The 26,646-nt window shown below is 38.2% G+C and overlaps 3 protein-coding genes across 3 annotated transcripts in view; 2 read left to right on the top strand and 1 right to left on the bottom strand.

The window, feature by feature from the left end:
• Positions 1 to 26,646, bottom strand: part of LOC105211410 (interference hedgehog) — a 202,061-nt gene that overhangs the window by 129,424 nt on the left and 45,991 nt on the right. The gene's annotated exons all lie outside the window — the stretch shown is intronic.
• LOC105211408 (murinoglobulin-1) lies at positions 7,011 to 18,270 on the top strand. Its single transcript, XM_054228038.1, has 13 exons — positions 7,011 to 7,341; positions 13,158 to 13,563; positions 13,617 to 13,870; positions 13,925 to 14,683; positions 14,745 to 15,009; positions 15,076 to 15,358; positions 15,434 to 15,644; positions 15,711 to 15,889; positions 15,951 to 16,489; positions 16,550 to 16,912; positions 16,971 to 17,510; positions 17,574 to 17,864; positions 17,927 to 18,270. The coding sequence occupies exons 1-13, from the start codon at positions 7,265 to 7,267 to the stop codon at positions 18,179 to 18,181; spliced, it is 4,422 nt and encodes a 1,473-aa protein (XP_054084013.1). The 5' UTR covers positions 7,011 to 7,264; the 3' UTR covers positions 18,182 to 18,270.
• On the top strand, positions 18,986 to 25,385 carry LOC105211409 (alpha-1-inhibitor 3). The gene is given in 14 exon segments (XM_011182814.3): positions 18,986 to 19,255; positions 20,014 to 20,419; positions 20,492 to 20,745; positions 20,969 to 21,712; positions 21,785 to 22,049; positions 22,133 to 22,421; positions 22,485 to 22,644; positions 22,704 to 22,882; positions 23,065 to 23,391; positions 23,394 to 23,596; positions 23,662 to 24,018; positions 24,079 to 24,615; positions 24,694 to 24,984; positions 25,047 to 25,385. Coding segments are annotated over 14 exon segments (4,326 nt in total). The 5' UTR covers positions 18,986 to 19,187; the 3' UTR covers positions 25,293 to 25,385.

Here is a 26,646-nt window from a genome sequence, read left to right as displayed (position 1 = left end):
AAAAATTGTTGACTTTTATTTGTTCACCTAGGAATTACCCTATTGAAAATGTCTTGTGTTTTTTTGTTTCAGTTGAAAATTGCGACCTGCATCTTGTCCGTCACACAGAAATTGCACACTCGATAATAATAAAAAATTTGAGAAGACTCATCAAATATATAAGAATAAATCCTAAAAGTTTCATTTCAATCGGAAATTTCTTTCCTTTCCAAAAAAATCATTGAAAATATAGATTTTTTGAAGCCTCTAAAGCAGGCTCCACCCTTAATTCAGAGCAAATGGATAGAGTGAAATGGATAGAGTGAAATGGATAGAGTGACTAATTTTGTTGTTGTAAAAACATTCAAAAGCAAGTAGGGAGGGGCTAAAATAAATAGAACGCCATGAACCGTTGAAATGTGTCGTGCAGTTCCTGAGATATGGTTTTTTAACCATAGGTAGGGGCCACGGCCATTTAAATTTTTGTACCAATATGAGTGCAGCCCTTTTTTGATATCTTTACCATAAAATTAAGGGTTTCTGCTGTTTCCCTTACAGAATTAAAACACGTTTATTAGTTTTCAACATTGCCTTTATATGGGAGGCAAGCGTTGTTATATTCCGATTTCATAAATTTTCATACTCAGTAACCAGAAAGTTTTGTTGATATAGCTTTAGTAGTTTATGAGATATATAAAAAAAATCCTATTAGGGGCGAGGCCAAGATTGCATTCAAATATGCCCCTCCATAGTGTGATCCTCTGTACCAAATACTACTTCCATAACTTTATTTATGGCTTAGTTATGACACATTATAAGTTTAAGTCGATTATCGCCATTTTGTGGGCGTGGTAATAATAAAGGATGGCAAGGAATATGTGTACCAAGTTTCATTAAGATATCTCAATCCGGATTTGAACTCTACTCGTCACACTTTGCTATATATAACCCTATATCTAACTCGTTTAGTTTTAGGTGATACAAACAACCGTTAAGTGAACATAACTAGTATACTCTCTGAGCAACATGTAGCGGAGTATAATAACAAAAGACTTATTGGAGCCAACTTCGTAAAACTTTTTATAAAAACAAAAAACGCTTATTCTCTGAATAGTTTTTACTAAGTATTCACGTTGCATGTGATAATTTGTAAATCTGTTTTATAATAAGATTACTTTTTCTAGAATTTTTGGAGGTGGATCTCAATTTTCTTTGTTTTCAATAAATTAACCTCAATAATCAACATGATTTTGCATTCCATGAAACCAGTATATTTTTCTACTCGTTAAAGAAGCCGCTAATTCAGCAAACTGAAATAAACACCGCTTTAGAAGTCGGTTGATGCTTTATTCTCTTAACAAATTGGCCCAAAACCTTAACCAAAATAAAAAATTACATTTTAGAGTCAGAAAAACATTATTCATTTGATTGTATAGTGAAAAGCGATCGATGACGCTTCGAAGGAAGTACTTACGGAGACTGACACAGTAGCCGCCATTTCATATCAAGATCTCAATATACAAGTATTTTAACCCTTAAATGCATGGCGTACGATATATGGTACATGCGATTTAAGCCAATTAAGGCTTCGTAATTCCATCAAACAATAATAGGTTTAGAATTTAAGAAGTACTGCAGCTTTCAGAAGTTTATACTCAGTTGACAGTTAGCTAACGCAATGTTCGGAAGTCTCTATTTTCGGGCTGAACTCATGCATTAAAGGGTTAAACACTCAAATACCGTTTCAATAAACGTGACAGGGAAAAATTCTATTTCCTTTCTCTTACCTCCAGAATAAATTGTTCAAATCAATTTTTAGGGCTCTAGAGTAGCCTAACCCCATACTTTATTGTTTAATTTCCCCGCTTGATTTCTTACAAAAGTTCTATTCTTAAGAAACAAAATAACTGGAGATATTTCAAGAAACTCGTTAGTGCAAAGTTAGTTTGGGAAACAGCAGAAATCCGCATATCAATTTTAAATATATACATATACATATGTATGTAAATATGTATGTTCGAAATAATTGTTTGGAAAATCTGTTTAATCGTTTATCAGTGCCGGTTTATTGGGAAAATCCTTTCAAATAATATTCAAGTTTATAATAGAATAAAACCCATAGTTGTTTAGAGATTATTTTATTATAAACTAGCTGCAATACTAACGGGTGATTTTTTTGAGGTTAGGATTTTCATGCATTAGTATTTGACAGATCACGTGGGATTTCAGACATGGTGTCAAAGAGAAAGATGCTCAGTATGCTTTGACATTTCATCATGAATAGACTTACTAACGAGCAACGCTTGCAAATCATTGAATTTTATTACCAAAATCAGTGTTCGGTTCGAAATGTGTTTATCGACAAATTTTGTTCAGCGATGAGGCTCATTTCTGGTTGAATGGCTACGTAAATAAGCAAAATTGCCGCATTTGGGGTGAAGAGCAACCAGAAGCCGTTCAAGAACTGCCCATGCATCCCGAAAAATGCACTGTTTGGTGTGGTTTGTACGCTGGTGGAATCATTGGACCGTATTTTTTCAAAGATGCTGTTGGACGCAACGTTACGGTGAATGGCGATCGCTATCGTTCGATACTAACAAACTTTTTGTTGCCAAAAATGGAAGAACTGAACTTGGTTGACATGTGGTTTCAACAAGATGGCGCTACATGCCACACAGCTCGCGATTCTATGGCCATTTTGAGGGAAAACTTCGGAGAACAATTCATCTCAAGAAATGGACCCGTAAGTTGGCCACCAAGATCATGCGATTTAACGCCTTTAGACTATTTTTTGTGGGGCTACGTCAAGTCTAAAGTCTACAGAAATAAGCCAGCAACTATTCCAGCTTTGGAAGACAACATTTCCGAAGAAATTCGGGCTATTCCGGCCGAAATGCTCGAAAAAGTTGCCCAAAATTGGACTTTCCGAATGGACCACCTAAGACGCAGCCGCGGTCAACATTTAAATGAAATGTCATGAACCAATCTAACGTTTCAAATAAAGAACCGATGAGATTTTGCAAATTTTATGCGTTTTTTTTTTTTAAAAAGTTATCAAGCTCTTAAAAAATCACCCTTTACAAAACAACAAATTACCTATGCATATATTTAGGTATGTACGTTTGTATGTGTATATTACAATGTCCAGTTCATTAATTGAGTCTGCTTATCGCAAATAATGTTGTAGATTAAAAGCAAACTACTAATTACACGCCCATCTAGAGGTGAGCATTATATTAATTTAAATAAATAATAAATACATTTATCAGCATACAGACAGACATATGTATGTATGTATGGAAGTATCATATATGGAAATAAATATTAACAACCAAAACACAATCATTAGCTTTAAAGACCTTTCGCACGTTATATGCGCATTTGAAGCCATTTTATTTACAAATAACAACATATAAGTAGCGTACAAACATACATACATATGTATATAAAATTGTATATACAAAAGAAAAAAAAATTAAAAATAATAATAATTTTATTTTTTACAAACTATTGCATTAATGTATACTTTTAGTGTTGCCATTTGGTAAATATGCGCGCAAATATATATTTTTGTATGTCAGTATATATGCCTATAAGTATACATGTTTGCATATAAGTATTCATTCGAGCACAATTATAGCCCATAGGCAGCAGCGTTATCTTAATTGTTGTGACGTGTCAATATGGAAAAAACAAAACTGTTGCCAACAACAAGTTTGCAATTGTTTCCGAAACTATTTTGCCGCAGTGCACATAAATCAAATTAAAAATTCGTGAAATTTATTATCAACGAAAAAAAAACAGTTGATAAAGTGTTATTATAATAAAGAATTAAATTGAAAGTCAATGTTAATGACTTAATTGTGGTTTTGCGGTGTTTGCAACGTGAGCAGTGAGCTGAGATATGAAATCTCTAAATTAGTAGTTAGCAAAGGTATTTTTTTCACCTTTTCGTTAAAAAATATTTAATGGAAAAAGTGGTAAATTAGCGGTGGAAATTCAAGGGGGAAAAATAAAATGAAAAATTTTTATAATTTTATATGGTCAAACTATAATGTTTGATTCATGTACATCATTGGATGGAGCATAGATCCGTTTAAGTATATTTTAATAAAAAAAAATTTATAATTTTCATAAAAAAATGTCTAACAAATGTCTCCCTAAGAACTAGATATATAGTACGTTTAAGGGTCTGGATTAGATCTTTGAACAGATTCCATAACATATTGAAAATATGCGCAGTCGAGCTAACGGCTTCTTTCTGAAACGAATTACTCCCTTTCCTTATTAATAAAGGAAATAAATATTTGAAACCTGGAAAATTAAGCGTAGCTATACTAATACCATTCCCGTTATTTTTTGAACACAGCTCGCACTATGAAAAAGGAAAGCAATAGATTCTCTTCTCAAGTACTGGATATTCCATTCCTTAGTGTTATTCTAGAAATGTATTCAAGCGGTGTATCAGAGTAGTAGAGGTGCACATTGCTAACCAGTAGGACCGATTGGACTCACCCAAAACTAAACGAGTTAGATATAGGGTTATATATACCAAAGTCATCAGGGTGAAGAGCGGAGTTCAAATCCGGATGTCTGTCTGTGCAAGCTGTAACTTAAGTAAAAATTAAGATATCTTGATGAAACTTGGAACACCTGTTTCTTGGCACCATAGGAAGGGTGCTTTCGAGAAGATGAGCAAAATCGGACAACTGCCACGCCCACAAAATGCGAAAACCGAAAACACATAAAGTGCCACAACTAAGCCATAAATAAAGCTATTGAAGTAAAATTTGGTACAAGGGGCATATTGGGATGTATTTTTTGTGGTAAATTTTTGGTAAAGTGTACATATCTCGTAAACTACTAAAGATATATCAACGAAATTCTCAGGAGTCATTTTTTTCAGGTATTTTCTTATATAGTCCAAAAATGGAGGATATCGGATTATAACCGCGCCCAGATACAAAGTTTATGTTGAAAACTACTAAAAATGTTTTAATTCAGTAAGAGAAAACACTAGAAACCTTAAATTTCATTATAAAGAAGGTACAGTAGGGCTCCACCCAAATTGGTAAACAAAATTTTAAGTGTATGTGACTCCGCCCAATCTTGGGTCAAAAACCATATCTCCGAAACTACTCGACCAATATCAATGAATTTTTGTTTGTAATATTTTCCTTACACCCCAATGATATGTTGTAAAAATAGGCCAAATCGCTTCACAAACACGCCTACTTCCTATATACCAGAACTTTGAAGTTCATCTGAATCGTTTCCATTACAATATGTTAAGTAAGCACTAGTGGAGATATCGCTGCAGAACGTTGCATAAATACTGCATTTATAGTGTGGCTAAAAATCGCCGAAATCGGACCATAGGCCCCATATATCGAACATGAGGACGTAGGTGCTTCTAACCTAAGATTAGGGTTTCCAACTTTCAATGGTCTTCATGATGACGAATATGTAGATCAAATTGTCTATTACACAAAAGACTAATTTCAGCTAGGTTGTTTTGAATGAAGTGTTACACTTTGTCTTCTAAGGCAAGCAATCCCATGCAAATGGAAAGCAACAATCGTCCCAAGAATAACGAATTTGTATATTTATTCTAATCCAGGGGAAATTAATACGATAATTCGATGGCATCCTATTATACAAGAATTCATTTGGGTTTTATTCTTATGTAGAGGCTTTCCAATTCAAATGATGACCTACAGAAACAAACAGCCTGATATTGCTAGTACCAATAAACCCATGATGTAATAAACAATGAGATTTCACATTACAGACCAAAAGGTAATTCCAAATAATTCGAAAAAATTCTGAGAAAAATTTTATTGCAAAAATCTCCAAAGCAAATTAAACATGAAAATCCACATCCGATATATAGATATACATATATGTATATATATGTATATGTATATGTACATATAGAGGAAGCGAAACTAGTTAACTGTTACAATATCTGAAAAAATCGCCTTTTTTTCGTCTACTGCATACACAGAGTATGCATTACAGTGATTACTGCACAACTGGCAGTTATTTATGTCAGCGTTTATTAACTGCAATTTCCGCGTTTACTTGTATTTTTAGGCCAAACACAATCAAATATAGCAGCCGGCTTTTCCAAACACGCTCTCACTGGGTCTGGGGAATCACTCTCTCATTGATTGGCTGCATTGATACATTGATATTCCCATTTATTTTATGTATGTATGTAGGACTGTTTGTAAGCAAAATCACCGCTTTCGTGCGTCATTTAAGTGGATATCGCTATGGTAGTCACACAAACACAGATACTTATTTATGAACGATATGTGCTTTACAGATTAAGACATCTTGCTTGACAGGTGTATACGTCATAAGCCGGTTGGCGGCGCTCTCGCACACTCAGTCACTCACTTACAAACATACTGATATATATATTTTATATATGCTGATGAACAGTCCCGCCTCACAAGCCTTGAGGAAGCAATGTCAAGCCGCCGATCTCGACTTGTTTTGAGTGCAAACATTTCGGCGCTCTTCACACGGTAAATAAGCGCTGATTTTGCAGCGCCGCTTAAACGAGCTGAGTGGCAGCTTAAGTTCTTAGCCGTTCTCACTCAAACCCGGTTTGTGTTTACTTGACGCTCGCACTTGAAGGCCCGCAGGCGGCTGGCAGTCAATTTTGCCGGTTTTTCCATTGTCTTCTGTTGTTTACGTTTGCTTGGCTCAGCCAATTAGTATGCATGCTCATCTGTAGCTTGGCTCACACAAACACACACACATACACACACACACATGCCTGCGAGCTGTGAGCAGCTGTGCCGCGCTTGCCGTGATTATCGCTTGTTAATTTTTTTTCGTTTGCGCTCTTTGAGCGCCGCCGTTGTATTTGTCATCATTTGTCATAAAAATCTGTTGTCTGCCTGTTGTTTGCTTAATTTTATTTGTTTTTAATTTTACTTTTGTTTTGTTTATTTTTTTTGTTGTTGTTCGTGTATGTCGCCAGTGGCCTGAGCTTAGCTCTAAGCAAAGACGCGCTTGGTTGGTCAGTTGCCGCGCAACACTTTACGTTGAAGGTAGTCGAGCCAAAAGCGCCACGGCTGCTGTAGTGTAGCGTGTATTTACATACAAATCTATTTTAGAGGAAGCGAAAAACAAATAAAATCAAATTTCATAAAAACTCATTTTTGTGCTTATTTTGTGTGACCTTTTCGTGAGCGTTCATCATAGTTTTTACAACTATTGGCTTTGTTAGTTTCCCATTTTATTCGACGAGTGTTTTGTGTTCAGCGACATGAAGCGTTTGTTGCTGTTGGCCCTGTGCGCTGCCGTGTTGAACTTGAGCGCACTGGTGCAAGCCGAGCATCAGGGGTAAGTGTGTATACTTATTTATGTTAAACAAGTTGGTGTAATATTGTGAAATGGTGTGACGGATATGAAAATTGAATTTTTTATTGTTTAAAATTGTTTTTTGTAAATTTCAAAATTTAATTAATTTTTTTTTGAAAAATATTAATATCGAATTAAATGAAAATAAAATAAATTATAATAAATATTTATTTATACATTTTTATTTTGAAGCTTAAAATAAATTATAATTTTATAAAAAAAAAGTTTGAAAAAACATCAATTTCGATTTAAATAAAAATTTATCTATTTAAATTTTATTTTTATCTGGAAGCTTGAAATTGATTTCAAAAATAAAAATTTAATTTTTACATTAAAAAACTTTTTATTCTAAAAAACTTAATCGGGAAGATAGTTCACAGTGAGAATGAAGAAAACTGAAAATTGCTGCAAATTCCCGAAAACAGCAAAAGAAAAATTTTCGGTTAGTTTAAGGCAGTAATCTGCTTTAGAAGCCGAAAAAATCGTCTTTAGCAATTTTTTTTTTTTTTTGAAAGGGAAGGAAATGATTGCGGTCAACGGAATTTTAAGACGATAGTGTACTATATTTAAGGCTTAAAAAACAATATTTATTATTAAAAAATATTGAGTATTTTTCTGAAGCGCCTGGAGTCTGCAGTTGTAAATCGGTGCCGGTGATGGAGGTCGTGCGATGCATCTGAAACAGTCGACCCAATTTTTTTTTTTTATTTTTATAAGTTTCTTTTCTTTTTGAACTAAAAAATACCGAAGAAGTTATAAAAAATTCCAAATTTTTTCGAAGTTTGAAATTTGAAATTGACTTTAAGTTGCAAAACAAGTAGTTTAAATAATACCTTTGTCCAACTTTTTTCGTTCAAATAGAAGATAATTTAACACTGAAGCTTGATCACTTTGGTTTTTTTCGATCGGACATATATTCTTTTTGCTATCGCCGGCACCGTTTTCTAACACTTGTGAAAGTGAAAACTCGAGTAATCGCGCTTTAAACTGTTCAGTATCCATTCGCACCTGCTCGGCGCTCGGCCACTGAAACTGCTCTAGCTTCGAAAATATGTGGAATTGGCCCGAGGAACTTTAAAGACATATTCTTGGATAGTTTTGGAAGAGATTTAAAACAAAACAAAAAAAATCGATTTTTTGAAGCCTGTAAAGCAGACTACTGCCTTAAGTAAACTCTGACCCATGTTCCATACTGTTGGAAGTGTTGAAAAATCAAGGTAACTTAGGAGGAACAAGAATATATATCTCAAGATCGCCTCATTCAACATTCACAGTGAGTAACAACAACATTGCTGCTTTTCACCGTAAACGAAACGATGTAGAGTACAGATCCGTTAGTCCAAGCAACTATTGCGTTTTCTCAGCGATTGTCTAAGCTCGAGAAGCTCCAATTAGCCAAGTGAAAACTACAAGAGTTCAAAAATATGCTAAAATCCTCTCCGTCATCCAAGATCTCACAAAAGACAATAGTCGTTTAAGATCCTTATTATCGCTAGGTTGTCAAATTAAATATATATCATCCTTTCTGGCAGTAAAGAATACTTTATTTTGGTATTAAACGGACAGAAAAGTATCCATGGAGTCCGGGTTTCAAATGAAGTCCCAGGGATTATGTTAAAGAAAGTATTTTCAAGGTCCTCAATCGGGTTTTTTCATATTTTGTACAATACTGCAGTTTAGCTTAAACTTCAGAGTCTTTAGCTTATAGTAGATTAAACAGCCATACTCTCATCTTAGCCATCCCTCAAAATAAAGCTTCGTGCATATTTCAAAATTCGTTTGAAAGCTCTATGAGATCCTAAGTAAGTTTCTTGGCTAAAACAAGCCGGAAGGGTTAGTATTGAGCTGCAAATTGGAATATGTTATGTGAGTGCTATCAGGTATTGTATTCTAATGAGAACCCCTTCTTAAACGAAATTGCTTAACAAACGATATTATTTTCTAAATACAACTTTCTTTGCTTCCGCAGTTTTCCTATAGATGTCTCTAGAGTCAAGCACTGGTCGAATAAATCGATTAAATCGTTTTATATCGATTTATTTCTTATTTTTTAGACATTTGTGTCAACTTTAAGCTAACAAAATAATTGTAGAGATCTGTTTGCATCCCAAACTTATTCGCAACTGAAAATGTCACTTTTTGAGCCGAATTCTCGACATGTGCGGGAAATTTTGCTTTTCTTACGTAATTCCAAGAAAAGTGCGGCTGAGGCTCATCGAATGCTTTCGGATACGTACGCTGAGACTGTTCTAAGTGAAAAAAACCTTAAATTTACAAAAAAAAAAAACGGCGGAAGCAAAGTTAGAGACCTAATATATCGAACTCACAAATGCGGTTTCAACAGGGTATAAGTTATAGACTTTTTGGTAATTTAAAAATAGATTTATAAATAACTGTATACTTAACAACGTCACTTGTTTCAAATCTGTTATAAAAATAATCACCCATATAGCTGATGCACCTGAAATCCGTTAGATAAACACGCAAAACAGGTTACTTTGAAATATTCTCTAAAAATAGAAAATACAAGTGCCATAACTGCTAATTGCGTTAAACATTTTTTTATAATTTTGTGTTCAACATTTCCAAGATTTATGTGATGTGCTATTTGCTCAACGATTTGCTTGCTAACAGTGCAAAACTATTTCGGGGTATTCCCAAACACTATGAATAGTTGACTTGTGTTTTCTGTTGATTTTTTTTCTTTTTTTCATAACATTCCAAGCTAAAAGCCATAGTTGGCTATTGTGTGAAAACACAACGCTTATCGTCATTATTGACTTGTTAATTTGGTGTGTTTTTTTGCATTTTTTTTTCTACATTTTACACACGAAATCACTTAAATTCAAGGTTGGCTAATACCGTTATGAGTTTATGTATAAGATGTAAAGTGTATGAGGCTTTGCATATTCATTTTGTCATATTGTCATAAACTGCCAATATGACGTCTCCTACTTTTATCTTGGATTGTCAGCTAATTTTAAATATTTCTAATGAACATTAATTTCAAATTCAAAATCTTACATTTGCTTTGACTTTTTTTAGCTGTGAATTGCAAAAATTAATTAACAAATCATTAAATATTTGTTAGCTAATCGCAAGCGGCAAATGCAACAGGCATGTACGTGAGCAACCGCAGCGATATGCTAATCGCAACGAATTATTAATTTATTTTATTTGCTTCTGATTTCAGTAGCTTAGCAGATTTTGAATTGAAATTTTTATTTTTTTTTTTGCAAAATTTTTACTTTTATTTTCAATAGAAATGTTGTTGTTGCTAGCTTTATCTACAGGGAATAAAACGAGTCTTAGCATTTCGTACTTGTCTCCTGATGAATATTAATTAATTAACGGTACACTTTTTGTGTTTCTTCTTTCGTTCTAATGAATATTGGCGTCAGTATTACGACACGTGTTTTTGTATTCTTCGTGCAAATTCTTTAATTGGGCTTAATGTTTTTGCTACTCAAAAATAATATATGATAAATAATTACAGCAACAGTAGTGAATAATATTAACTGAGTTCTATGAATAAATTTTACTGTGAGAAATTCGGTGAAATATGGTTAGCGATATAAAATATAGATGCAAATGCTTAGAGATATTGAAAAAAAAATGTTATGTTTGCAAATATCTCTCTTCCGCTTTTTTGCTCTTTATTGAATGCTTTATAAAAAGTATTACAGTGATCAGATTTAGTTCAAATATGCGCCGTTTCGTTCGATAATCTGGTTCCATCTAGACGGCAACTTCATAATACCCCCCTCGTAGAAGCCCTCCTCCTTATTTGCGAAGAACTCGAACAACCACTTTTTACAAGCCTCTTTTGAGTTCAACTTTACACCACCAAAAGCGTTCGTCCTGGACAGGAACAGGTGGTAATCACTTGGCGCTATGTCCGGGCTATATGGTGTATCCGATAAAACCTTCCATCCGAGCTCACGCATCTTCTGACGAGTTATCAACGAAGTGTGTGGTCTGGCGTTGTCCTGGTGGAACACTACATTCTTCCTGTTGGCCAACTCTGGACGCTTCTGGTCGATCGCTTGCTTCAAGCTGTCGAGCTGTAGATTGCATAATAAGGCGGCTGGTCATATGGGAGCAGCTCATAGTGGATGATTCCCTTCCAATCCCACCAAACATACAGCAAAACCTTACTGGCCGTCTATCCCGGGTTGGCCACTGTTTGGGACGATTCACCGGCCTTCGACCACGACCGTTTTTGCTTGATATTGTCGTATGTGATCCATTTTTCGTCGCCAGTCACCATCCACTTCAAAAATGGGTCGAGTTCGTACCGTTTCCAGAAGGTTTGTTTGCGTAAAATCATGCGGCACCTAAACATCAAACATTTTTGTGTATCCAGCCTCAGTAAGCTTCGAAAATAAACTTAATTTGCTTTGAACTTGTAGACAACTCTAAATTTGGTCTCAAGCAAACATCGTACATTAGTCGGTTGCTCAGGCTGTAAATCGGTTAGACAGTCGAATGATACACTCTACTATATACCATATGTTAAAGTTGGTAACGAATGCCAATATTTACATGAGTACCTGCCGACGTCTAGCTTACCTCACGGTGCTCAAGAGCACCGCCGATCAAATCAATGCGTTGTTCAGGGTCCCGATTATACTATGCGGTACCAAATAGTAGTGTGTAATGAACACACTAACCACCTTGGTAGAGTTCGAGGGCCATCTAAAACCTCTGCCGTACTTTTAATCCGGCTTCCGGTTGCAATGCAACTCCACATTGCTTACATTTAGGTTTCACCCACACCCACCACGATACTCCCAGTCAGTATTATATCATGTCCGCTTTATCAGGTTGGAGCGAACTCAAAGGGCTCCTGATCCCCGTGGTACCAGAATTAAGTCTCCGGCCGGACTTCACAGCCGAAACTACGTCCAGTTGATCTTCCATACTGCTCTGAACTGGTGGCCAGAGCTTCAACCCCATAACAACAATATATGCGCAAACCTATCAAAGGAACCGAGCTGTTCGACGTTCCGACTAGTGGAGATTACACCGCTGACATCTAAAGCTTCTCAGTTGATCTTCCATACTGCTCTGAACTGGTGGCCAGAGCTTCAACCCCATAACAACAATATATGCGCAAACCTATCAAAGGAACCGAGCTGTTCGACGTTCCGACTAGTGGAGATTACACCGCTGACATCTAAAGCTTCTAGTTGGCAAAATAGGTTAAATGATAACCGACATGAAACCATCAAATCATACAAATTTGTTCGAAGGGAACTCAGGCACAGCCCAAGCATTTTAAGAAGAAAATAAAAATTATTTTAAAGTGTCTACGTGCCTGCTGAGAAGGCATCGCTTATAGGGGAAATTTTCAACAGTAGAGTACACCAAATATGTTTAACTACTCATTGCAGTAATCTCTTAAGTTCGTTTACTAAATTATACTGTACATTAAGATCAACAAAGTCTATTTCAATCATTAACAAACATCCGCCACTTCATGCAGAAGAAAACAACAAACAAACGCAACTTAATTAATAGATTAAACTGCACTTGAGTCGACTAATCTCTAATTAAGTACATAGAACAGCTGTTGATTGCTCAAGACCACATAATTTGAACTCAAGCTTATCGCTAGAATAAATTTTATAACGACTTATTTCGGTATTGCTATCACAAAGGTGACTGGCAAACTGAGATTGTCGACCTTTGGGTCAATTTGTATAAGAGATCAACATTTTTTTCTATATTTATTTTGAAAAAAATATTTTTGTTATGTCATGCTAAAAAATTCTACAATCATACTTTCCTTACAGTCATTATTCGGTAATTGGACCCGGTACATTGCATTCGAACAACAAGTATACCGTTGCCGTTGCAGTACATCAGAATACTGAGCCTGTAACCTTGAAAGTTGGCTTAGTTGGTACCGATTTTGAAAAGTCCGAAACAATCGAACTGCATCCCGACGAAGCGAAAGTAGTAGAGTTCGATGTGCCAGCATTGCCGAAGGGCAAGTACAATCTCACAGCAGAGGGCATATCGGGTTTGATTTTCAAAAACACAACCGAGTTGAATTACGATAACTTCGCGGCAATCACCAAAATACAAACCGATAAGGGCAAGTATAAACCTGGTGACAAGGTGAACTTCCGTGTGCTGTTTTTGGATGAAAATTTGAAGCCGGGTGTAGCGGAGAAGGATGCTAGCGTTTGGTTTGAGGTGAGTATTTAAAGAGCGGATTTAGATTTCAACTTCAATCGCTTCAATTACAGGATGGCAAACGCAATATTGTAAAGGAATTTAAGAATTTCGAACTCAAAAACGGTGTATTTACCGGCGAATTTCAAATATCCGAGTTTGCAGTACTCGGTGGTTGGCGATTGATTGTGAAGAATGGTGGCTCGTACAACCAAGAAGTTTACTTTGATGTTGAGAAATACGTACTACCTAAGTACGAAGTGAAAATTGAGGCCACCGAAGCGGTTTCAGTACGCGATGGTGATGTCAATATCGTAGCGAAAGCCAAGTAAGTATCTCATCCAGATTCCAATGAAGTCCAACTCACTAATGTTTTCAACAGCTACACTTACGGTAAGCCGGTGGAGGGCAAAGTAACCGCTGTTATCGGTTATGGCGATCTCTACTCCTACTCCGACGATGCGAAAATCAAGAGCGCACCTACACTCATAAAGAGCGCCGATATGGTGAACGGTAAGGCGAAATTGCTGGTCAATGTTAAAGACTTCAAAGATCATTTGATGAGCGACATGTACGCCACATCCATGCAAATCACCACAACTGTGGAGGAGGCATACACGGGCGTTAAACTGAATGAGACCAAATACATAAGTGTTTTTCCTTATCGTTACGACATGAACTGTGTGACCTATGACACGTGCTATACCTACCACGCGGATAAGGAGTCGGAGGTGTTAGTGCATGTCAAGTTTGTCGACGGTACTGTGTTAACGGATACTAAAAATCCCATTAAATTGATCTGTAAGGAAACTCTATCGGAGCGACGCTACTGGCATGGCCTACGCAATCAGGAAGTGATGTCAACAACACCACGACCCACGATCGAAGGCAAAACCTACACCTTTGAGAGCCATCTGAATGGCACTGGATTTGCGAAATTTACGGTGAAGCTGCCCAACTTGGATGAAATTGAGGATTATCAACATTACTACGAATTAACGGCTGAGTATATTGATGAGACCCGCAAGATATCGAACTCCTATCAGTATCGCGAACCCAAGAACGTCGTGCCACAACCGGAAGAGAAAGAGCCAACCGAATGGTTTAAGATGCACATCAATTATCCCTCGACGAAGTACTCGTAAGTATTGTTATCCAAAACTTCGAGTTGAAAACCAATTTCACAAATTTTGTATTTACAGCATTAACTCCTCTGATATTGTCACAATCACTGTCAACTCGAGCGAGCCTTTGCCATATCTCGTTTATAATGTTATTGGTCGTGGTAATATTGTAGAACATCAACGAGTTGTACTGCCAGAGGAGACCAAGATCTATAATATCTCACTACCATACAAATACATATACGCGCCGTTCGCAAGAGTTTTCGTTTACTACGTGGACAAGGTCAATGAGTTCCACCATGCCGAGGCCTCTTTCCAAGCTGAGATGGAGCTTCAAAATACGGTAAGTGGTCTTTTAGATAAGCCAAGCATTTAACCTTGAATTTTCTTCGGCTTTATCACCCAACAGATTGATGTTACCACACCAAGTGAGGTCAAACCTGGCGAGATCGTGCCATTGCATATTAAGACTGCGCCACACTCGTTTGTCGGTCTCCTCGCCGTTGATCAGAGTGTCTTGCTGCTCGCTGGTAATAATGACGTCTCTGAAAGTGAATTTAGATGGCGTGTCGGTAGCTATGACACCAGCACACCATGGCAAGGTGGCTACTCCCATTACCCTGGTGAATATACCGGTGTGGTGACACTGACTTCCGCAGATTACTTTTACAATTGGACCAAACCAGTTCACAGTGAGTTGAATGTTTAAAATAAATTAATATGCTATTAACAATAATTGCTTCCCATATCATTTATTGATCTCCAAGCTCATGCAGTACCCTTCAGTGCACGTGGAGATATAGTGAAGAGCTTTCACAAAGTTAGTGATGCTGTTTATACTACCACGGCTCCACAGGCGGAATCAGGTGCTGGAGGAGGTATTGCTGGTTTTTCAGGTTCACCCGCAGCACCTCCAGCACAGCAACCGACAATTCGAAAAGATTTTCGTGAAACTTGGCTCTTCAAGGACTTCGAAGAGTAAGTACAACACAAACTCTCGTATAATCAAATAAATATCTCAATATTACATATCGCTCTACACAGCACACAAGCAGAAGAATTCGATTGGTCTGAAAAAATACCAGAAACCATAACATCATGGGTGCTCACAGCTTTCGCCGTCAGTCCCGAGAAAGGTCTTGCAGTAACGAAGGACTCTACAAAGATAAAAACCTTCCAGCCTTTCTTCTTATCGCCGCGCTTGCCGTACTCCGTGAAACGAGGTAAATTTACATTGTTGTTTTCTAATTACCCCATATGCTAATGAAATTGTACACGCTACAGGCGAGGTCGTCAACACACAGCTCTTGATTTTCAACTACTTGGATAAAGCTTTAGACGTTGCGGTCACACTTGATAACACCGACGGCGAATACGAATTCACCGATGTCTCCAACGAGGTTATCAACGAAGCGAGCCGTGTGAAGAATGTACGCGTAGCCGCGCAATCATCAGCAGGTGTCTCCTTTATGATACGCCCCAAAGTAATCGGTGACATACTACTGAAATATACCGCTGTCTCGCCAATTGCTGGCGATGCCATACACAAAGCGCTGAAAGTTGTGCCTGAAGGTGTGACAGAGTATGCGAATCGTGCTTACTTTGTAAATCTTAAAGATACACCAGAGTTTAAGCAAACTTTCGAACTGGAATTACCACAAGACTTGGTGCCCGACTCCGAACACGTCGAGGTCTCGGCGGTTGGTGATATTTTGGGACCACTCTTGAATAATATGGATCACTTGGTGCGCCTGCCAACCGGTTGTGCGGAGCAGACCACCTCGTCATTTGTGCCCAACTACGTGGTTTTGGAATATTTAAACGTGAGTGGAGAGTTCACTTGGTAATAAATATACTTCATTGACGTCTTTTTCTTTCTGCAGCAAACGAACAAACTGACGCCAGCATTAGAATCACAAATCCAAAGTAATCTACTCTCTGGTTACCAACACATACTAAACTTCCGTCTTGACGATGGCTCGTTTAGTTCATTCGGCAGTTATAGGCACTCAGAGTACCCCGTAAATGGTTCCACATGGCTGACGGCATACATTGTGCGCTCGCTTAACCAAGCCAAAGAACACATAAAGGTTGATGAGAATGTGTTGAAGGAGGGCTTGAAATACTTAGTTAGCAAGCAAGCCGACAATGGAAGTTTCTTGGAGAGCAACGATTTCTTCTTCGGCTCCTATAGAAGACCTTTGACGCTTACGGCCAGCGTATTGCTCACTCTAGTGGAGGCTGGGGTATATATTTTTAAATTCTATATATTTATCTTATTACTTATGCTCTTCACCTTAACAGGAACTTGGTAAACCGTATGAGGCAGCAATTGAAAAGGGCTTCAAGTACATTCTGGAGCATGTAGACAAAGAACAGGATCTCCACGTGAAGGCTATAACTACATATGCGCTCAATAAAATCGCTAGTCCCGCAGCAGCTACGCAACTGGAAGAACTGAAAGCGCTGGCAAAGACTGAGGACGACCGCAAATGGTGGACCAACAAAAAGGAGAAACCAAACAAGCTCTGGTGGCGTTGGGCTTTCAGCAACGATGTAGAAGTCACGTCTTATGTTTTGCTCACTCTATTCGAAACTGGCAAAGCAACGGTGGATGAGGTGTTACCCGTTATACGTTGGTTGGTGGCACAACGTAACAGTTACGGCGGTTTTTCCTCCACACAAGATACTGTACTCGGACTACGCGCTTTGATCAAGTTCGCCGACTTCGCGGGCTATGAAGCAGCCAATATGGATTTGGAAGTGAGCGGCAGAGGTGAGCGCGAAAAGCGAGAGACTATACACATGACACAAGATAATGGCTTGTTGACGCAAAGTGTTGAGGTAAGCAATTTGTAAATGAAGTATGCAATTCAAAGTCTTAAATTTCAAACATTTTCAATACAGTTGCCACAAAAGACGCTATCCGTTGATTTGAGCGCTAAAGGCACTGGTGCCGCTTTGGTGCAAGTGGCCTATCAATACAATGTGTACGAGAAAGAGAAGCTACCAGCCTTCAAGATCGACACAGTCATCAACAAAGAGGCGCCCGCTTTCAAATTGGACATGGACGTGTGCGTGCAATATATTGGTGAGGGAGAAGCTTCAAATATGGCGCTGTTGGAGGTATCGCTACCCTCCGGTTTTATAATTGACGAAGAGAGCTTCGGTCAAATTGAAGCCGTCAAACGTGTCAGAGTAAGTTTTACAAACGATATGTCAAAAGCTGTTACTAATTATCAAATGAATTCTTAAAACAGCAAGTAGAGAGCAAACAAGACGGTACTATGGCTGTGATATACTTTGAGAGCCTGGCTAAGAACGAACCCTCTTGCGTGCCGATTGAGGCGCTAAAACAACACGCAGTAGCAAACCAGAAACCATCCTCGATTGCGTTGTTTGACTACTACGACATAACACAGAAGGTTACTGAGTACTACACAATGTCTTCGAAGATTTGTGATATTTGCGAGGATGACGAGGATTGCAAGAAGGCGTGCGCCGCGCTGGTGTAAATGAAATTGTATTGTACATATATAACGGTTTTTTAATATTTTCCAAAATTTGATTGATAAATAAAAGTGTAAATAATTTAAAATATAAACTAGAAGTCGATTTTTTTATAAATTTAGATACTTCTTATAGCACAACTTTCGTGATCTCTGATCTTCGATATTTTTATTAAATTGTCAAATGATCCACCCTGACAATGTCGACGTTTTATCCTGCTTAGAAATAATGAAGAAGTATCTTGAACCCAGCCATAATCTCTACTTACTTTTCGAAAATAGTGTTTACCAAAGTCTGTTTATAATACAAAAAAGTTGAAGACAAAAATAAATAAAGCAGGAAATAGTCTCATATGAACCATGCCGCAAGGTTGATGACTTCATTTCATTAAACAGATTCCAGCTTATTGAAAGCCATAAAGCACGAACTATTGTCTCATCATAAAAGACAATTTCAATAACTTATTGTTGTTAGTTGCAATCCCCTACTACAACAATAGTGATCGCCGTGTAAACATTCGACTATGACTTCTTATGAACTTGTGAAACACTTTTACCTCTCACTCGAATAATAGCGTCAATTGTAAACAACTGAAGGTATATTTATTTACATATTACTTTCTTATCAATTGAGTCATAAAGCCGCTGCTACGACACGAATGAGCGAGAGAGCGCGCTAAACTCAGAACTATCGAACTAGAATCCTATTAAACCGGCTCCTGCGTCTGAGACAAACTCAAGTGAAATTGCGCTCAATATCAAATCTTTACACCAACAAGCGTCTGGTGAATCTGCATTGATCGTAGACTTCTTTGCCGATTTTGCAATCGCGTTTAGTCACAGCCGAGCTGCGATTTGTGGCGCTCTGCATTTACGCATCGATCAGTAATTGAGACCAACCGTGTTTAGAAACGCTTTATGTTTGTAGAATTGTGAAAGAAGTGTGCTTTGTATAAGTTTCCCGGTTTTCGTGTGATTTTTTCTTAATTGCACTGCGAAGACCGCGGGCGCAATGCGACTACGCTTAACGCTTGCAATATTAGCCATCTTGCAGGTCATCTGTACGGCAAATGCAAATGGGTGAGTGGGTTTTTCATCAATTCAACTTTAAATATATTAATTCTAGTTGTGTGATTTGATAAATGTATTGTGCAAACAATGGTTGACTGAACATTTTTATTTCTGTCAGAAACCAGATTCTATACTTATGATTTCTAAACTTGTGGTTAAAATCGATTATGAAAGCATAAAGAAGCTAAGTGAAAAATGAACACAGATTTCAAAGCATTTAAGAATTATACTGAAAGCTGACTTTTTAAAGCAAAATATCTCAAAATTATAGTTTTCCATAAACTCTTATACTAGAACTTGTTCCTTTCTAATCTAACTATCTTGTTTTAGTATACAGAACTATGGAAAATTGTATCGTAATATAAGCGTTTCCTTTGGTCGCATGAAGAAAATTAAAGCAATAGACTTTTTCCCAAAGAAGCTTACACAATTTCTACCGCCAATGTCTATTTTTAATTTTCAAAACCACTAAATATATAAGCAAGTGGTACATATTCCTACATATCTACAAGAAACCCGTATCAGTGCATTTTTAAGTAGAGCTTATCTACGAAAGATAGTATTCCTATACCTATTCTCTACACAATTCAATGCATTGACCTTACGACTTCTGGCTTCTATTCTTTTATGAAATTAAAAATAAATGAAGCACTCATTTCTCTCGCTCAATCAGCTTCTCAATCATTTCACTCGTTTCTCTCACTCAATCAACTTCTCCATTGCTTCACTACCTATCAAAATGAACTTACTCTCTCTCTCTTTTACAGGCACTACACAGTTGTCGCTCCAGGCACAATACATACCAACGGCAAATATAATGTTGCTGTCGCTCTACATCAAGCCACCGTACCGGCAACAGTAAGAATCAGTCTACTGGGTCCACAATATAACGATTCCAAAACCGTTGAGCTGCAACCGTACGAAGTGCAGAACATCGGCTTTAATGTGCCGGTACTGCGTGATGGCCAATACAATATCATGGCAGAGGGTTTGAGTGGTGTGATCTTCAAGAATTCCACCAAGCTCAGCCACAATGTCTTTCAGACGCATGTGAAGATACAAACTGATAAGGGAAAATATAAACCGGGTGATACGGTTAATTTTCGCGTACTTTTTTTGGATGAGAATCTGAAACCTAGTGGTCCGTCAGCGAGCAGTGTTATGTGGTTTGAGGTACAGTTGTCATAGCACGCTATAAATACTTTAATGTTCTTTAGTTTTGAAGAAAATCTTGACATTTTTTAGGATGGCAAGCGCAATCGCATCAAAGAATACAAGAACTTCACGGTCAAGAAGGGTGTCTACACGGGCAAATTTCAAATATCCGAGTATCCTGTTAACGGTAGGTGGCGTTTGGCTGTGGATAACGGTGGCTGGCGTCGTACAATTGTCAGCTTTGACGTAGAGAAATATGTCTTACCAAAATATAAAGTGAGCGTTGATGCCACCTCCAAGGTGTCAGTGAAGGATGGTGACATGCAGGTGGTCGTGCGAGCCAAGTGAGTATATGTTTACGCAGTTTAGGGCTTTCAACTTAGAGTTCTGCAGTTTAAATATCCAAGAAAAGGGGTTGCTTCATAGCCTACTTTCTCAAACAATAATAACTTGTTGGAAAATATCTAATCTGAGTAATGACTCTCAGCAAAGAATCGTTTTAAGACAGTTGGTGTTATTTATTATTCTTATATTTCAATAAATATTTTATTTTCCCGTCATCCCCAGCTATACCTACGGCAAACCGGTTAACGGAAAGGTTACCTTAATTATGAAACTACAGTCCTTTTACTATACGCACAAAACCAACGACAACTCAACAGCCCAACCAGCGCAAATAATAAAGACCAAGGAAATGGTGAATGGTAAAGCAAAGTTCGATCTCAATGTGAGCCAATATAAAGACAGCTTCCTCAGCTTTAGAACTGCGCCATTGGATATAACCGCAACGGTGGAAGAGAATTTTACAGGCGTCAAAATCAACAGCACCACAGGAACAACGCTCTACCGGGACCGCTACTACATAAGTTGTCAGGTTTTTCAGGATTGCAACTGGTTTGTAGCCGACGAGGAAGCCGAAATGACATTCCGTGTAGTGAGCTTCGATGACGGCATACTAAGGGACATCAATGTGCCCGTGCGCCTAAGTTTCACCGAATCACTGCATAGGAACTACTATAGGGATGATAACAAAACCGAGCCTAAAATAGGCAACCAAGTCTTGGAATTTGAAAGTGTATTGGATGGCAACAGCAGTGCGGTGTTTAAGGTGAAGTTGCCAGCGCTGGAAAAATTTGAAGATTACACCCATTTCTATAAAATAAAAGCATTCTACAAAGATGAGATACACGATGTTATGAATATATATCAGAGGGATCCACCTAAAACTACGGACGAAGTAAAGACAGATGCGCCTACGAAACCGAAGTCGTTCTTTAAAGCACAGCTGGAGTATCCTAAAGGGAGTTATACGTGAGTTGGGTCTTGCATCGGTCTGTAGTTGTCATTTTCATAGTGTCTTCCACTATTTATTTTTCCTGACAGTTTCGACGCTGACAAGGACATTATACTGACTCTCAACTCAAGTGCACCACTGCCATATTTCGACTACAATATCGTGGGACGTGGAAACATTTTAGTTAGCGAGCGTATATATGTGCCTAATAAGGCCAATAGCTATGACTTGACTCTGAGGCCTACTTTCCTGTGGATGCCCTTTGCACGATTTTATGCCTACTTCATTGATGAACTGGGTGAATTTCACTATGCCGAGACAAGTTTGCAAATTAAGACGGAAATGCAAAATGAGGTTGAATATTATTCACAATTTTTGTCAATCTTCACTAATATTTTTTTCTTGCTACTCTCTATTTCCCACCCATGACCATTCAGTTAGAGATTACTGCCCCAACGGAGGTGAAGCCCGGCGCAGATGTCGCTCTGCGCATTAAAACCACGCCACATTCCTTTGTTGGTCTGCTTGCTGTAGATCAAAGTGTGCTCCTTTTGGGTCGCAATAATGATATCTCCAGGAACGATTTCAACTGGCGTCTGAGCTCCTATACAACCTATACACCTTGGCAGGGCGGTTACTCACGCTACCCGGGCGGTCATAGTGGTCTTATTACAATGACAAATGGCAACTATTTCTACAACTATACACCGCCAGTGACTAACGCAGGTAACTGTAAGAGAAGACAACGTATTACTTCCAGCTTCATTATAATTTTTACTAACTTCATAGTTGACAATCGCTTCGAAGACCTGACGGCCGTGCGTATAACGGGGGGTACTATGGGACTCGCTGCAAACCCCGTTTCCTTAGTAACACCCTCTACAGCAAGCCAGGAGGTTACAGTACGCAGAGATTTTGCAGAAACGTGGATTTTTGATGATATTGAAGAGTAAGTCTGCGGGTTCGGATTCTATGTTTAAGCAATATTATAACGGCTTGTCTTTTAAGCACGCAAACAGCGGAATTCATATGGACAAAGAAAATCCCTGACACAATTACTTCTTGGGTAGTCTCGGGTTTCGCGATTCACCCGGAGAATGGACTTGGTGTTACAACGCATAATACTGATATTGTCACTTTTCAACCTTTCTTTATATCAGTGAGGTTGCCATATTCAGTTAAGAGAGGTGAGTAAGATATCGGTACAAGGATGGATAAAGGAACTTAGTTCTCCATCAACAGTGATAACGCTTCTTAAGATCCCATTGAAGACTGACAACTCTTATAAACTAGAGTTACTGAGACTACCTTCGAAACGTAGTAATATCCGCTAGCCGAATTCGTAATGTAATTCTTCTATTTCTTATAGGCGAAATCATCAATGTGCCCGCTTTAGTCTTCAACTACCTAGATAAAGCGCTGGATGTCGAAATCACACTAGACAATACAGATGGCGAATATGAGTTCACCGAAATCTCCAATGAGATCTCCAGCGAAGTAAAACGTGTAAAACTCGTACATGTACCCGCACTGTCCTCAGCTGGAGTCGCATTTATGCTACGTCCCAAAATTATAGGCAACATTATGTTGAAGTATACCGCTATCTCACCACTCGCCGGTGATGCCATACACAAAATGCTGAAAGTGGTACCCGAAGGCGTGACGGAGTACGCAAATCGCGCATTCTTTGTGAATCTCTGCCCGAGCAACGGCAGAGCTTCGATTTAGTGCTACCAGCTGATGTAGTGCCCAACTCGGAGCATATTGAAGTGTCTGTGATCGGTGATTTGCTGGGACCGCTTTTGAATAACCTCGAGCATTTATTGCGCATGCCAACCGGTTGTGCCGAACAGACTATGTCGACATTGATACCCAATTACTTGGTGCTGAAATATCTAAAGGTGAGAGTTTTTTCACTCCAACAGAAGTTTATGCGACCTACTGTAATTCATATTTTCACTCTCAGCACATCAACAAGCTCACACCCGCTTTGGAAGCAAAGATATTGCAAAACTTGGAGACGGGTTATCAACGCATGCTCGGCTTTCGTCTGAAAGACGGTTCGTTTGACACCTTCCGCGCTCAGGATAGAAATGTGAACGGTTCCGTCTGGCTAACTGCCTATGTGACACGTTCGCTACATCAACTGCAAGAGTTTATAAAAGTAGACGATGCAATACTCGAGAAGAGCTTGAAATATCTCATCGACCGTCAAACGGAAAATGGCACTTTTGTGGACACCAACAACGTACGCTTCGGCACAGAACGTCAGGAAGGCGTGGCATTGACAGCGCATGTTCTATTGACGCTCATTGAAAACAAGGTATTCTCTTTTTTAAAGAAACCTCAAGAATATTAAAACTAACCCACTTCCAACACACAGCAACTAACCAAGGAATATCAAGCTAATGTCGACAAGGCCTTCGATTTCATTTTGGCGAACAGCGAGAAATCTGCCAACATATTCGGTAAGGCTTTAACTGCGTACGCCTTACAGTTGGCGCGACATCCGTCAGCCGGCAAACAACTCGAAATACTAAACTCAACTGCCAAAACTGCTGAAGATCGCATGTGGTGGTCGGCTTCAGAACATCGTTCGCAGCACTGGTGGCGTTGGATACCCAATGGCGATGTTGAGATCACCTCATACGCGCTGCTAACTCTACTAGATGGCGATCTTGTCGGTGTGGATGATTTATTGTCTATTGTGAAATGGTTGGTGGCCCAACGCAATAGCTATGGTGGTTTCATATCCACACAAGACACCGTTGTCGGGCTACAAGCGCTAATTGGCTTCGCAGAAAAAGCGCAATATGAACCAGGCATAATGGATGTGCTTGTGTTGGTTAAGGGCCCTGTTGAACGCACGGAGAACATAAAGGTTGATGAGGAAAATGGATTGTTGCTACAAACAGTGGAGGTAAGTGATATTACGAAGAAATAAGATCGAGATCTTAGAGATCTTGGACTTTACAGTTTTGCCATTCTTCCTTCATAGCTGCCACACAAAACACTCTCAGTGGATTTCATTGCGAAGGGCAAAGGCGCTGCCTTAGTGCAAATCGCCTATCAGTATAATGTGCTCGAGAAGGATCCGCAACCCAGTTTTGAAATCAAAACCATAATCAATAAGAACACACCAGTCTTGAAATTGGAAATGGATGCTTGTGTGGAATATACCGGTGAAGGGAACGCATCGAATATGGCGATTTTAGAAGTGACGCTACCCTCTGGTTATGTCGCCGATGGGGAGGCCTTTGAACGCCTCAAAAGCGTGCCACGCGTCAGGGTAATTGTGCTTTTAAAAAAGTTGGTTTTATATATATGTAAAGAAATGAAAATTACTTGCAGCAAGTGGAGACACAGAAATCGGACACCTTGATTGCGATCTACTTCGAAAGTCTGCCCAAGAGAGAAATTCAATGTTTGTCCATCGAAGCGCTGCGCCTATATGCGGTTGCCCAACAGAAACCCGCTTCCATTGTGCTCTATGATTATTATGATACTTTGAAACGTGCAACGGTTTACTACGAAGTCGTCTCGAAGTTGTGCGATATTTGCGAGGACGATGAAGAGTGCAAGAAGGCATGTCAATGAAGACAGTGCTTTCGTGAGATGAATTACAATTCTATACGAGAATACATTATATACATATGCCAATAAACGGTCTGAATATCGGTGCAATCATCACTGTTTGGGTTTCCTTCTAATTTTTAGGTGTGGTTTTGAGGTGTTGGTCGACAGATTATGGAAAGTTAGGAAGGTGAAAGTTGTCGATAGTGTTTGAGAGATATTAAAGCGTCTTCAAATCTCTAATAAAGTGAAATAAATAAATTTTCAACTTATAAATGCCTGTCTAAGACCGTATCCAATTTTTGATTACTTCTTGTTTTTGTGAAGGGAAATGGAGTGGGTTTGGTTGGTAAGCTGCTATAAAACCTGATCAATTTCTTGTTAGAGAACTTATGGTCCCATAACCTAAATAATATTAATATATGTAACCATCAACCCCTTTCATAACGAAAATAAATCACCTGCTGTCAGCAATAAGTTGCTTAAATTTTCATACAATTTCATAATTTATGTATGATGTAATTATAATTGGTTACCCGCTGCTTCATTATGCTCACAAATTAACAATTTTAACACATATGGCATTTGCTAAGACTGTGCAGACATATGTGAGGCGTATATATTCATGAGCAGCCAAATTAATATCATGAAGTATGTGAGCTGGCAATCAAGTGAAGATAATTTTAGTTGGATCCTAACAGATGTGACGTATTACTCACTTATTAGTGCATTGCTGAAGGCGCATGCATATTTAATAAATATGCTTTTAATATACTTTCATTACAACAGCTCAATTCGAGCTCAAATTTTGTAAATTTAAAAATATAAAATCTCATGTAATTTTTATTTGACGCAGTTAATGTCACCTTCGAGAAATCTGAGATTTTTCTGACCTTATAAATGTTGATTAAAGTCATATTTTTCACATCCACTCTGCGCTGGTCATTATATTTTAGGCCGAAAACCCAAATTTGCGCTTCAGTTTTAATTAAAAATTCATGCAAATCATAAATGTCATTGAGTTTGACTCGACGCCTCGCTGCAACACTTTGCAAGCGACTACAAAGGCCATTAAAATGCATATACACACCCAAGCACCGGGATATTTATTCATTACAAATTATGTGAATTTAATATTCAAGTCACATTTTAAAAATGTATTCACACGCACACACTCACACACCCATAAAGGGCCAACATATTTCACGAAAGCATTCTAAAGCAATTTGTTATGTTTTGAATATTTAAACATTTTTCTTTGGACCCCAAAAAAACGCATTACACCTTTTGGTGTGGCAACAATAAGCGCGGTGCCACACCCACTTTACTGAGATTATCATTATTTAAAAAAATTGGACACCCGCGGCGCTCATATAAT

Source organism: Zeugodacus cucurbitae, chromosome 3, assembly GCF_028554725.1.
Source record: "Zeugodacus cucurbitae isolate PBARC_wt_2022May chromosome 3, idZeuCucr1.2, whole genome shotgun sequence".
NCBI lineage: Eukaryota > Metazoa > Arthropoda > Insecta > Diptera > Tephritidae > Zeugodacus > Zeugodacus cucurbitae.
This window is presented reverse-complemented; position numbering and strand designations above follow the sequence as displayed.